The sequence below is a fragment of the Rhinolophus sinicus genome, chromosome 12, assembly GCF_057876585.1.
Source record: "Rhinolophus sinicus isolate RSI-liver-muscle chromosome 12, RSI-T2T, whole genome shotgun sequence".
NCBI classification, from domain to species: Eukaryota; Metazoa; Chordata; class Mammalia; order Chiroptera; family Rhinolophidae; genus Rhinolophus; species Rhinolophus sinicus.
The window spans coordinates 39,494,558-39,508,676 of NC_142512.1; the positions used below are offsets into that span (position 1 = coordinate 39,494,558).

At 37.3% G+C, this 14,119-nt stretch overlaps 1 protein-coding gene across 2 annotated transcripts; it reads right to left on the reverse strand.

The window, feature by feature from the left end:
• Positions 1-1,513: 1,513 nt before the first annotated feature.
• On the reverse strand, positions 1,514-5,870 carry KRT24 (keratin 24). 2 transcript variants are annotated; one of them, XM_019747549.3, is made up of 8 exons: positions 5,190-5,869; positions 4,145-4,227; positions 3,599-3,755; positions 3,177-3,338; positions 2,952-3,077; positions 2,362-2,579; positions 2,030-2,142; positions 1,514-1,832 (listed from the first exon to the last, which is right to left on the reverse strand). In XM_019747549.3, exons 1-8 carry the CDS (start codon positions 5,742-5,744, stop codon positions 1,729-1,731), a joined length of 1,518 nt encoding a protein of 505 aa, XP_019603108.3. In that variant the 5' UTR covers positions 5,745-5,869; the 3' UTR covers positions 1,514-1,728. The 2 variants fall into 2 exon arrangements, with proteins under 2 accessions (XP_019603108.3, XP_019603109.3); XM_019747550.3 differs by lacking the exon at positions 2,030-2,142 and having other exon boundaries at positions 5,190-5,870.
• Between the last annotated feature and the right edge of the window lie 8,249 nt (positions 5,871-14,119).

The window sequence follows — 14,119 nt, forward strand, 5'->3', positions numbered from 1 at the left end:
CACGTACAGCTACAGTTTTTCTAAGTTAGTTTCAAATACAAAGCAATCCCTACTCCATAGACCAAGTCAAGCACTTGACAAGTGTATTAAGAAAAAGTGAACATTCTTCTTCCTCTGCATACCAGGTCCTCACCAGGCCCCACCAGGTTATCACTGCTAACCTTTTGGTGTGGGCACACATTTCTGTGTTTGTACAAACACATACAAATATATATGGGTTTTCGCCTCTCTTCAACATTTTTGTTTACATTTGTGTAAACAAATGCATGTACATATATTATATGTACTCACTTGGCCTTTTTTTTTTTGTCCCCCACTTAACAGCATATCCTGGATATCTTACCAGGTTAATACACAAAGATTGAATACATTCTTTTTTTATGGCTACATTATATTCCGTTGTCTGGATGCACATGGTTTCTTCAATCATTTCTTTATTGACGAAAATTCAAGCTCCTTCCAAGCTTTTGCTCTCTTAGAAAACACTGCCACAAACACCTTGGGAATACCAGAATGTCTAAGGGTACAAAGGATCTGATAGAGCTTAGTTGTCAAATTATGAGAAATGGTCAGTCGGTGAGATAATTCCTATCACTGTGATTGTGATGAATATTTATTAGCTTCCCAAACAAAGTGGACTTGTTTTCTTAATTTCTTAGACTACTCCATGTTATAACTCTATATCATAACATTTTAACTTATTCTCTTTGGCGGTTGCAGTTTCTTGAAAACAGTTTCCAGAATTTTGGAAAAGTTGGTGGGTTGGCAGACAGTACCTGTCTTGGAAATGTCATGTGGACCTCAGCAATGACGGGTGGGAAAAGGAAACACCAGTAAGGCTAAGTGACAATTTTTGGCTAGTGGTGTGGCTAGATTTGGCACAGGAATAAATACCTGAGCATCTCTTCTCTGGGGCTTTCAAGTTTTTCGAAATCTGGCACCATATCACATATCACCTTACTTCCCAAGACTTTTATTTGGATCAGTTTCCTAAATGTCCTGCAAACATGCAATGGCAGATTCCTGTGGCACTTCTGGTGAATATTGTGGAATCAAGCCCTTCACTATCGATAGATACTCTTTAGTGTTTGCTGTGTTCTTCATGTTTTAGCTTTCCTCTCCATCTAAAAATGTAATCTTCTTGAAGTAGGAGGCACATCTTTTGTTTCTTTTTATCTTATGAATTACCCAGTTCAGTGACAGACATAAAGAAACTAGGCATTAATTAATTATAGATTGATGATTCTAAGAACTACATCCTTTTGTGTGGGCTCAGCTGTTGGCTATAGTTTAAGGGACACTGAGATTTGATTTCAGTTACTACTGAGTTCAAATGTGATGTTGTCAAAAATGCCCACATACGAAATGGCTATAATCTTGATTTTTATGAAGAAAAGTGCTGTATAAATAATTAATTAATATGAGTAACATAATATGGCAGCTAGATCATAACTGATCACTTCATTTCTAGGTAAAATATTGAATTGCTTTAAAAAATTTAGGAATACTTCAGTTAACTTGCAAAAAAAGTAAGTTTATTCCAGCAACTTTTTAAAGAGCATTCCAGTAAGGAAAAAAGGATGCAGAAAAATTGGTTAGTCATCTATTTCTGGATGGAAACTTTTCCCTGAAATTATGCAGAAAGAGAGCTAGGTGGTTGCGATGTCTTCATTTGTGTCCTTGAGATTGTTTTCTCTTGAAAGCCACTCTTGTTTATCTGGAAATTGCTCATTTGACTTTCACCTCAGAAACACTGCTGACGTGAGATGAGACGACTTTGCCATCCACCACTTCCTCTACGATGGTCTTAGTCACTCTAGTCTTGCTTGGATCTGAAAATCATAGAATCACAATGTCAGTCTGGAAAGGATCACAGGAACACAGCTCAAGAGAAATTCATGTGAGTTCATTAAGTATGTTCTCTCTGGGTAAGATTAAGTAAACGACAGTATATACTTTTAACATGACAAGCAAAACCTGTTGTTTATTTTTAAATTATAAAATTATGCACATTAAAAAAAACGTCTACCTCTTCCTTGGTCAGAGCAGCTTCCAGATCTTGAGTCACCAGAGATCGAATCCCTGGATCCCATGTTTCTGGATCCCGAGTTTCTAAAATCTGATCCTCCAAAACCAGAACCACTGGAGAAAAAGAGAATTGTATTCCCTTGCATTTTGCAAAGGCAGGAGAAAGCCTCCATAGAGGGGGCTATCTGTGATGAAGGTAGATGTCCTTTGACTGGACTGGGTCACTGTAACTTTATAAATCCAAGTCTAGCTGTCAACCCCCTTTTTGGTTTCATAACATAAATACACCAAGGTATGCCTTCTAGCACATTCATGACTTTTACGCTTACTTACCCTCCCTCTCCATCAAGCAGGCGGCGGTAGGTCTCGATCTCCATCTCCAGGCGGGTCTTGATGTTCAGCAGTTGCTCATATTCTGCGTTCTGGCATTCGGTCTCTCCCCGGATCTTGCAGATCTGCTCCTCCAGATTACTAATCTGCATCTGAATTTCTGACAGCTGAGCCATGTAGCCGGCTTCCGTGTCAGCCAGGGTCCCTTCCAGGGAGCTTTTCTAAGAGGAAACAAAACAAAACAAAATAAAAAAACCCAAAACGTGCATGCTAAAAATAAGTCATTGATGATTTTTAAAAATTACAAAATTTTATAAAGTACTAGGAGAAGTAATTACACCTTTACCAAATCATAAGCTGTATTGATCTATCATTGCTTTCTTAATTTTTCTTGGCATTACTTTTTTAAACTAACTCTTTTATGGAAATAGAGTGCCTTATCTTGAACTGGAATGCTTCACGCTTTCTCCAACCACAATGCAGCCCTCCTTAGTACTGCTTTTATTATGTGCCAAGTGGAACATCTTGGCAAAGAAAGAAAACTGAATCGTGTAGCTCCCTGTGGGAGATTTTGGAAAGCTCTTTGCTCATACCATGGCCAATTGGGACTGAAGCTCAATTTCCAGGGCCTTCAGAGTACGTTTCAGTTCTGTTATCTCATTCTTGGCGGAACTGGCTGCCCCAGCATCAGTAGAGATTTGTGCTTGTAGTGATGCACTCTGAATAAAAACAAAATGCAGTCACTGTGGGCTGCTGAAATGAGCAGAAGTGGTTTGTGTGTGGCCACAGGCTTAGCGACTCAGCGGTGATAATCTTACCTGTTTGTTGAACTGTTCCTCAGCCTCCCTGCGGTTTTGCTCAGCCAGCGACTCATACTGTGCCCTCATGTCATTCAGTAACTTGGTTAGGTCGGTTCCTGGGGCAGCATTCATTTCTACCGTCACGCCCCCTCCAGAGCTTCCTTGCATACTCTTCATTTCCTAGCATGAAGAAAAAAAAAAAAGACTAGTGGTGAAAACAAACACGATGACTTCCTAAAATGCATAGCCAACAAAAAGTTGAACTAGATCACTGACGGGGGGAAAAGCCACCAAATTCAGATAAAATTTGGTCATTATTACTTTTTTTCCTGGTCATAGGAATTGGAAATCCATTCAGACAGAATTTATTTTATTTTTACAGAATGGACGTGGGGAACATGTGTACGCCAGAGTTGTTTAACAATGGAACATGCTCCTACCTCCTCGTGGTTCTTCTTCAGGTAGGCCAGCTCCTCGGTGAGGCTCTCAATCTGCATCTCCAGGTCAGAGCGAGTCACGGTCAGCTCATCCAGGACTTTCCTCAGGCCGTTGGTGTCGGCCTCCACGGTCTGCCGCAGATGCAGCTCATTCTCATACCTGGAAGGGGCAGCAGTAAGACAGTACAGTACACTTCAAAGAGTACATGCATTTCTCCGTATTCAAGAAAAAGTTTTCTCCTTTGAGCTAGTCGATAAACACTTAAGGTTCCTAGTTTTTTCTTAGGAATTTTTTCCTTTTTAAAGAAAACTATGAGCCTAATGTTAATTCTATGGATGGCTAATATTCTTTTATAACACAAATTTCATTCTTAATTTGCCTCTTTTTCTTGGTGGAATGATGGTTTTTAAACTATACTCGTGGGATATTTGTGAAGTTAGGGTCTTGAGTCATTATATATATATTTTTTAAATTTAGAATAGATTAGGCAAAAAGATTGAATTTTACTTTTCCTACAACATTTGTTTCCGGGTCTTTACTTTTCTTACTTCAGTCTGAAGTCATCAGCAGCCAACCTGGCATTGTCAATCTGCAACACAATCCCAGCGTTTTCGACAGTGGCAGTAATGATCTAGAAAAGACAAAAATAGTGAATGAATCATGGGTGCTTTTTACCTTGTGTCTGCATGCCCACTTGTTAGGTTAGATGTCCCCTCAGGTAGCTTTTAAAGGTGAATGGCTTTGAAAACTTGCTTAGTAATGACACCTTGTGTCATTACTAAGTATTGATAACCCTGGTGTGTTTGGACTATATCTTTCTGCTAAAAGGTAGCAGTTTGCACAGCTACTGGGATAGGCACAGAACATTATTTTACAGAACATAGCCCTCTGCATGTTTCTGCTGCTTTGGGAGATCGGTTATTCTATGAGCGCTTTCAGAAAATAGTGTGAAAAATGAATTTCACATCCAAAAAAGTCTTTAAAAATAAGAATAGAAACAGTGGAAACGTAACGGCTGTATGCGATGTCAGAGGGGTAGTAGATTGGGGGAGGGAAGTTATCACTTTGTGAGGGGTATAAATGATAAATGTCTAACTATTACATTGTATTATACACCTGAGACTAATTTTTAAAAAACGTATTTTCCACACAACAGTGGCTGAAACTTTTAGATTCTACCACATTCTTACATAAATTTGTACCAGATTTTCTAGGAATAAAAATAGTTGTAAAGACTATTTAAATATGGAAGACATTAAAATATATCAACCTGCCGGAATTAATCATGAAATAGATTAAGCTAGTATTGACTCATGACTGGCGCTGTTATACATACATGTTAATTAGCTGCCTGCCATTGTAAAAATTTTACTCTTATGTAGAAATACTCAAATTTGAAATGCAAAGAGGAAATTAATGTGGTTGGATGTCGTATGCAGTACTGCCATAGTTAAAATATAGCAAGTCTCATTTTACATATACAACAAGCAAATAATCTTTTCAAATAATTCCTTGACTTAAAATCTTCATTACAATACATGATATGAATAAAAGTGAAAGATACAGAAATAATAGAAACGGATAGCCTCTAACCTGATTCCTGAGACCTTCAATTATTGGGTAGTATTTGCTGTAATCTCGGCCGGGTCCACCTTCTCCTAACCCAGGCCCATATCGGTCATACCACTCCTTGATTTTGTGCTCTAGATCAGCATTGGTCTCCTCCAGGGCTTTGACCTTGTCTAGGTAATCGGCCAGGCGGTCATTGAGATTCTGCATGGTTTGCTTTCCACCTCCAGACAAAAGCCCCCCATTGCCAACACCACCACTGTAGCTGTAGAAGCCTCCACTAGCACCGCCACCGAATCCAGACCCCCCGCAGAATCCAGAACCCCCGCCAAAGCCAGCCCCGGAGCCCAAAGTTCCCAAACTGCCCGCTACTGAGCAGCTACCAAAACCCCCTCCGAAATTGCCTCCAAAGCCACCCCCACTTAGGCCACAGCTGCCAGCTCCTCCTTGGAAGCCCTGGGTGGAGCTGCCCCCCAGACGGCATCTGCTTCCACTGCTGAAGCTGCTGCCTCCAGCAGATGCCCTGACCCAGCTGCTGCTGCCAGCCCGGGAGGAGGAGATCCGAGATGAGCAAGACATGATGCTCCCAAATGTTTAGCTTGTCCAGGTGAATAGGAGAGGTGACAGTGAAGAGAGTATTCGCCGGCTGCCTTTTTGGCCCTTATGTACACACTTTTAGGGTGTTCCTTTTCTGTGTCACTTCTTAATCCCTGTTTCAGTTTTGCTAATCCGCAATTGGATAATTTCTTTTCCATGAACCCACTCTATTGGCTGTTTTTCCGAAGCTGGGTCAGAGCTTTGGGGCATTAACCATATCAAGACAAAAAATAATAAGGTGGAGCAAAGCAAACAAAGTTGTTTTTTTTTCCTTTTTTTTTTTTTCCTCAGAATTACAGTTTTAATCTTTCAGAGGTTTGGATGACTGATTAATTCTTTTATGAGGAAGTAATTCTGTGAAATTTACTTCATGATTTCTCAATTGCAGGGCTTATTTCCAGATTAACAAGTATCATTAAAATAATATGATACAAGTGGAAATTTCCCATCAAAGTTGTAACTTTTTGTTTGTATTGTTCGCTTAAAGTTGACATTAGTTTTAGCATCAGTTTCTTAATTACCCTTCTCTATGATTATCTCAATCAGCATATTTTTAAGGTTGTTGAAGTCTGTGATTTTTAGCTTATTGTCTTCTTTGTATTTTGAGATCATTTTAGATATTTTTTATTGTTAATAAGAACAATGTAAATAAATAATAGTATTCCATGTACATATGATTAGATCTCAGCGACACGTTTATTCGAGCAAAGAATGCCTAGGAAGACTGAAAAGTTTTTAGGCAGATTGTTTTAGCATCAGCTCAGAGTGCATTGTGACTGGTGTGATGCTACAAAGATTGTTATCTTTTTGATTGAATTTGTATCTGATATAATGATACTACCTTCCTTCTTTAGAATCAAATCTTAAGAAACTAAGAGATGATATTGATTTCACGTGTGTTTTAAAGATATCTGGAGGAGTTGTTTTAAAGATATGTAACAGAGTTGTTTTGCAGACACTGAAATCTGGAGTTTCCCCAGTCTACTCTCTGCTCATGTCTTTTTCTGTTGTTGTTTAAAAGATTTTAGAAAAGAGAATTTGTATCCACCTCTGATAACTAATGTTATGACTGAGGTCATTTTATAGATACTGAAATCTAGAATCCTCTCCAGTTCACTTTTTGTTTCCTGTTTTTTACTCCCTTTGTACTTGAAATTATTTCCATTCACCTCCGCTAGTAGTTTTTTTTCTTTTTCGTTCTTTTTTTCAAGACAAATACTATATGATTCCACTTACATGAAGTACCTGGTGTAGTCAAATTCAGAGACAAACAAATAGAACGGTGGTTGCCAGGGGTTGGGGGGAGAGGAAATGGGGAGTTGTTTAATGGGTGTAGAGTTTTAGTTCCGCAGGATAAAGTGTTCTGGAGGTTGGTTACACATTCATGTGAATGTACTTAACACTACTGAATTTAAAAATGGTTAAGGTAAGATGGTAAAATTTATGTTATGTGTATTTTACCACAGTTTTTTAAAAAAGGGTCTTTTAAAAAAAAGTGTAGATGCTTTCAAAAATATTTCTTGGCCTTCTTAGCTTTATGCTCAAGTAGCGAACTTTTTTTTTTAAACTTTCTTCTTTATCTGTATAGTCTCTGTTCTATGCGCATGCTTTAATCTTTATATTTGATCATTCCCCCCACCCCCCAACATTCTGCTTTCTTTTAATTTTTCTTTAGGTTGCCTTTGATTGCAACACGTTAAGTAGGTGATAATTCCCTTTGCTGTGTAGCTCTGTAGGGTATTAGCTTTAGCTTTCTGTTCTACCTGCATTGTTTTCACAGTAGTGGTGTGTTACCAGTCTTACATTCAGGGTGCCATCTCTCCAAGGGCTATAAGGTGTTTTATAAACTTTAAATCCTTAAGCTGGGTGTAATTCTCATTACACCCTTCTCAGGTAGGTAAAAAATGCACCAACCGTCACAGTCCATTGGTCATCTTGCTTCACCCTTCCCTAAAGCTATGAAACCAAAGCATTCTAAATGCTAATGATTTAATGGTATGTGAATGCTGGTGATGGGAGGAACCATCATTGGAATTTTCTTCCCTTTTAAGATTACGAAATGGAATCTTTGCACTTTCATAAAGGCTGGTAGTTGGCTAAAAGAATGTTTAAAGAAAGGAATAACAGCTAAGTGAAAGAAATCTGATGAAACTTAGAAATTTCCGAGCTAAAGTAGAAAGAGCTTACACTAAAGTGTAAGCTGCAAAAGTTCACACTTGTACTTGAGAAGTGGATAGAGAGTACTGCTTATTTGGTAGAAATTGTGCCAAAATAGAGGTTAGGAGTTAGAGATCCTCCTTAATTGGATTCTAGGTGTCCACTCAGAGGAAAAGCCTAATAAAGGTGGGAGATTGAGGAAGAGGGTGCTTGCCTAGGAATTCTTTCAGGGCAATGTTCTCCAATCTGAGACCAGTCATATATGGACAGCCATATATGACAAGCATAGTGAAAACCCCTGGTACCAGGTGGCATTGCTGAAAATTTAGACTTAAAGAGATTGGTTGTTGGCTCTCATTCTGCATCTAGACCCCAGGAAGGTGGACTAATGTTCCTATTTTCTGGGGTGAGGAGGGGAGATATGGCAGGTGGACAGGCAGAGCTGGGAGGCAGTGGTTAGGAAAGGGGAGTTTGGGAAATGGGAGGCTGAGGATGAGTCTAGCCAACTAAACCGGCTGAAGATTCTTGCAACTGCTGCTTTCTCGAAAGTCGCTGGTCCCAGAATCCCAGAATCCTCTCTTGATTTTAGACAGAGAAGACAGCTGCCAGCAGGTGGCGCCAAACTGCAGGTAGGACTAGATTGAGATTGTGCCGCCCAAATCTGAAGTAGGTAGACCGGCTAGCTGAACACATGCCCTTTGGTGTTGGAATGGATTTTCACCATATTTTATTAAGGTTTAAAATGTTTTCTTTCAATTTTGTTGTGGTTCTTACTGAATATTATTTTCTTGATACAGATACATCTTTATGTTTACCTTCATGCTTTCAGCTTTTGGTTTTTTGATTTAAGAAAACTCTACTATTCCCTAAATAACTAAATATTCTTTCTTTTTCTTTTTTTTAAATTGAAGTCTTCAAAGGTTTACTTTATTATATTTCTGTAATTTTTGGTGGAATTTATTTTGGTGTGTGATAGGTAACTATTTTACACCCTCCCCTCACCCACCCCACACCTCCATTAACTAATTATTCCAGTAGTCTTTATTGAATAATCTCCTTTTGCAGAACTGATTTGAAAGTGTCATTCTTATATATAGGTGTGTCTTTTTATGGGGTTTTGATTTCTGTGTCAGTGACACTTTGTTTTTATTGTTGGAACTTTATCCTATTTTCTTAATTCTTGTTCACTGGAAACAAGCTCCAAGATGGAAAAATGGTTACAAAGGTTCATCAAGGAGTTTCTCTTGGGAGCTAATATCTGTAAAAAAGTGAGGAAAGCAGGGCAGGGCCCAGGGACAGGCCGACTACAATGCTGTTTTAATGGAGGCTTCAGCTGATCCTTTGAGACCTATTGAACTGGACCTTCAGAGTTGTCCAACTTGAGGCAAAAGGGCTGAGACTTTGTATCCTGCCCATCAGCCAGTTACTGGCCCATGGGCATTTTCCTGGGGAAGGGGGAATAGTCTTGAGCAAGGGAGGCCCCTGCTGCCGAGGGCAATGCCCAATGAGGGGCACAGCTGCTAGCAGCCCATACTCCCAGCGTGGTAGAGGCTGGATACGTCAGCCCTGGGCAGTATCCGCTATACCAGTGTTTTGATATCTGGAAGTTTAAGTCATTTCTCATAGTACCTTTTAAAAAACACTTGATTTCCTTATTTTCATCCGTATTAGTGCTATCTTTTCAGGTAAAGAGTAAGTTCCTAAAGAGCAGGTGCCATCTTAACTAACATGTATGCATTTTTGACACCATAAGAAAGCTGGAAAACTGCAGGCCTATCAAATATTTTATGTCATAATCATTTTTTGGGCATAGTTCTGGACTACTATAAAACAATAGATTTTAAGTCACTGTGGGACTATAATGAGATAACACAATACCCACTAGGATTTCTATAATAATAGTAAAAAAGACAATAACAAATGTTGACAAGGATGTGAAGAAATTGGTACCCTCATACACTGCTGATGGGAATGTAAAATGGTGCAGCTGTTATGGAAAACACTCTGGCAGTTCCTCAACAGCTTAAACATAGAGTTAACATATAACCCACGATTCCACCCCAAGAGAAATAAAAACATATGAAATGAAACAAATTAAAACATTTTCACACAAAAACTTGTACATGAGTGTTCACAGCAAACAAATATTGATCATTTGATGAATAGATAAATCAAATGTGGTATGTTGATGCAATAGAGTATTATTCAACAACAAAAATAATGAAGTACTGATAAATGCTACAACATGGATGAATATTAAAAACATGCTAAGTGAAAGAAGCCAGATACAGAAGACCACATATGATATGATTCCATTTATGTGCATAATTTAGAGTAGGTAAATTTATAGAACATAAAGTAGGTAAGTGGTTGCCTAGAGCTTAGGGAATGAGGAGTGACTGCTAATGGGTAACAGGGTTTCTTTTTGAGGGGATAAAATGGTCTAGAATTGATTGTGGTGAGGGTTGTACAACTCTGAATATACTAAGAATCATTGAACATTTAAAAGGGTGAATTATATGGTATACGAATTGTATCTCAATAAAACTGTTGTAAAAAAGTCAGTGTGTAACAAAATCAGCCTAACTTCATCCGATTCAAGTGCTTTGTGTCTTCACAATGTATATCTGGTGTTCTTGGTACCTTTTCTAAGGAATTTTATTTTGGAAATTTTCGTGGATAATTATTTATGTAAACTTATGAGTTCTTTTGTATTTAAGTTTAAGACTATAATTATCTGCTTTAATAACCTTAGCTATTAAGAATTGTAGTTCAGTATCATGGGAGTAAAGAAGGTGTTTCAGTTTCATGATCTCATCACTGTGTTGGTCAGTTGCTTCCATGGAGAACTGAGCTGGCCAAGACTCACTTTAGTCTGTAGCATCATGGTGGCACAGGGCTCTGAAATATACTGCCACTTTATTTACATATGTATATTTGTACGTATTTGTGTATATGTACAAATATATATAATGTATATTTCACTAGCCATTGTAATAACTGAACTGTTCTTTGGCTTCCTTACAGTCTTACTTGACAATAATTTCATGTTATATTTATCAACATTCAAATGTCGAGACAGGTCTATAGCTGGGGCAGCATTTCTTTTAGTAATTACACTACTACTAGAATATTGCTCCATCTCATTGCCTAATTTAAAAAGAATAGAAAAAAATTAAACTAAATTAAAACAGAAAAAAACTATACTTCTAACTTTTCTGATTCTTTTTGTTAAAATGAACCTCGAAGAAAATGATTATTTTGAAGATGAGGTAGAAAAGCATTGGGACATGATTTTATTTTGTGATAAGTCTCTTTATTCAATTTATTTTTCATATTGATTTATAGGTCAGAATTTGTCAAAGTTTTCAAGACGCCAATTGTGCAATTGAGCTCCATTTTGTTTTCTGTAGCTAAACCCCATTTTGATACCAATGCTTTTGGAAAGTGGTTAAAAATTGGTTCAAATAAGGATGTTTCTAAAATATGTCCTGTTAAATGATATGTATTTTTCTGCAATTCTAAAGACGTGGCGAATTTTGAATAATTCTCTACCACTTAGAAAGGGATGAAAAAATTAAAATAATTTAGACCAATTCATTTCTTTTAAAATTAGAAATTTAAGACTCAGGGTGATAATTTCTTTAAGATCTTAAAGTAGTTAATGGTATTGCTTAAGCAAAGCTCCAAGATACCTGCATTTTTATTGGTTTATTTATTGATAAGATAAAGAATATACTCCCTTACATTACATTGTAGATTTTCGTGTTGTATCCAAAGAAGTTGGAACAAATGTCTCTTTGAATAAACTAGAATCACATCTTCCTGCTATACCCTAGGATTTTAAAAATTAGAGATGGGAATTTTGATAGCTTCAGAGTAATTTATTTTGGGAAAGGATAAATTTGATTGTCTATTTTTTTATTGCTTGTATTATATATATTGTATAAAAAGGTAATATGATTATTTCTAATTAAGTGGATTATGGTGAGCATAGTCGTTAATAGCTGGTGCTATTGCTTCATTCATTTGCCATTCACCTGTTACTCGATTCAGTTATGATTCTAGTCATTTATAATTCTATTATTTGTTCTTATTTATTATTATGTTCTTATCTCAATTATTCTACTTGTTTATTCTATTACCTATTTTCTACTTATAATTCCATAATTTACCATTCTATTTTTATCTTATTTTATTATTCTAGTTTATCATAACTTATCATTTTATTATCACCTTATTAGTTTATATTTTACACGCCAGTAATAAGTCAACTTTTATCAATTATTAATTGAGCATCTTACAAAAACATTCTGCTAGATCTTGGGAATAAAACTGACATGTCACAGTCTTTGATGTTAAAGAACTTACATATAATTTTTGTTGTATTTGATATAATCACAGCAAGTCTTCTCTTACGTAATTTTCACAAATTGAGAAAGTGTCAGAAAAATACTTTTTTTCCTAATGAGAACCAATAGAGATTATTTATTGTCCCAATGGTTGACCTAGTTGTAGACTCTTGGTTGCCGAGGGCTAGTTTAGCATCTTCCCTTGCTTAGCTGCCCTAGTTAGAGACCCAGTTTCCATGTAGCTTGGTCCTAGTGGCTCACCTTGCTATCATCCCACTGCGTACTTCACACTACCTTCTGTCACAGACGTGCAACCTGATCCTACTACCCAGCAATAGAAACTCAGATTTTCCCCCCGGTTTTGTGCTGCTGCCCTGCTGCTAAAACCCAGACCCCATCTGTTGTCTGCTTCTAAAGGCTTGTGCCACCTCCATAAGACCCCACTGCCCCAATTCCTTTCCACCACCAAGCTGTTGGGATCAATGTAGGAGATGCTGGAGAGGAGAGTATCTATGTTCCAAGTCATTCTAGAGTGTTAATGTCATAGGTAGGGTGTCCATTCTATATTATAGTCAATAAACGTTTATTGAGCACTTACTCTGTGACAGATACTGTGCTGGGCACCAGGGATAGCATGCTGATAGAGATACAGAATTTCAGCTCAGCTAGACGTAGTTAAAATAGGCTGTTGTGGAATTTTATAACTGTAACATTGTATAAGAAAATCTATTTAAGTTCCAAAAGGTCACCATGGCATAGTGCCTAAAGATCCCTGGAAGCCACATTTTTGCACTTCCAGCTACCTAGTTATTATCTGGCTATTTACCAGCTGCGTGACATTGAGAAAGTTACTTAACATCTCTGTACCTTGGTTTCTTCATCTGTAAAATGAAGTTCCTATCTCATAGGGTTATAGGATTAAACAAGATATATTTGTAAAGGTTGACGAGTAATACTTGGCAGATGGCAAGTGTGAAATATGTTAGTTAAATAGAAAAATTTATAAACACTTCTTGAAACACACTCCCTTTTAAATTGAAGACTGCTTTTGTTTTTAATGACAAATTGATGTAATCAATAACTATTATGTCTTTGCCCATTTCAAAATAGGTCTGAGATTTTAATCACTAGCAACAGTTACTTACACAATAGAAAACAAGATTATGTATACGTTGCAATGCATCATTTTTCATTTTTAAAATCCCAGAAAACTTTACCTTTAAGAAAGAGGTCGAAGAGTGTGGGTTTCTTGCTTGACTCATCAATTCTTCAATTACTGGGTAATTGCTGTAATCTCTGGCTAAACCAAAACTATTGATTTTGATTTTCAAATCAGCAGCTTGTTCATACTGTATCCTTGTTACTGAGGTTCCAGATGGTATGCTTTCCATGTGGGAAAAGCCCACCGTTGTAGATTCCAGTCTTTACATCATGACACTGCCTTAACTGTAGGCATGTTTATCACCATGGAAACCGACACTTACACCTACACCACTGTCTCTAATCTGCATCAAGCGTCATTTTTCAAAAGTTTGTTATCATGATTCATCAGATTCAAGGCATTTTGCTTCTTTACATAAGACATTTTTGGGTCTAATCTCTTCTGCTATTCATGCTTGCATTTCTATATCACATTTGCAGTTTTTAACTACAATTGTACATGTCAACGTAATTAAGTAATTATCGGAGTTGCGAGAGGCAGTTGGGATTTTATAGAGGAGGAAACTGAAGCTCAAAAGTTATGTCTTCTTTTATGTAATACAATTTGTTGGTGCAACTCCCTTTAAAGAAAGATGGAATCCACCATGAGCTACCCTTGTCCACAGAGCCCGAGCATCCAAGAGGTGT

Bases quoted from the DNA above. Each gene is read 5' to 3' on its own strand.
- KRT24 (XM_019747549.3), bottom strand. From the start codon at position 5,744: ATGTCTTGCTCATCTCGGATCTCCTCCTCCCGGGCTGGCAGCAGCAGC. The intron at 3,339-3,598 runs GTAGGAGCATGT...TCTTCATGCTAG, and splicing joins TGAAGAAGAACCACGAGGAG to GAAATGAAGAGTATGCAAGG. The intron at 1,833-2,029 runs GTAGACGTTTTT...TATGATTTTCAG, and splicing joins CTGCTCTGACCAAGGAAGAG to ATCCAAGCAAGACTAGAGTG.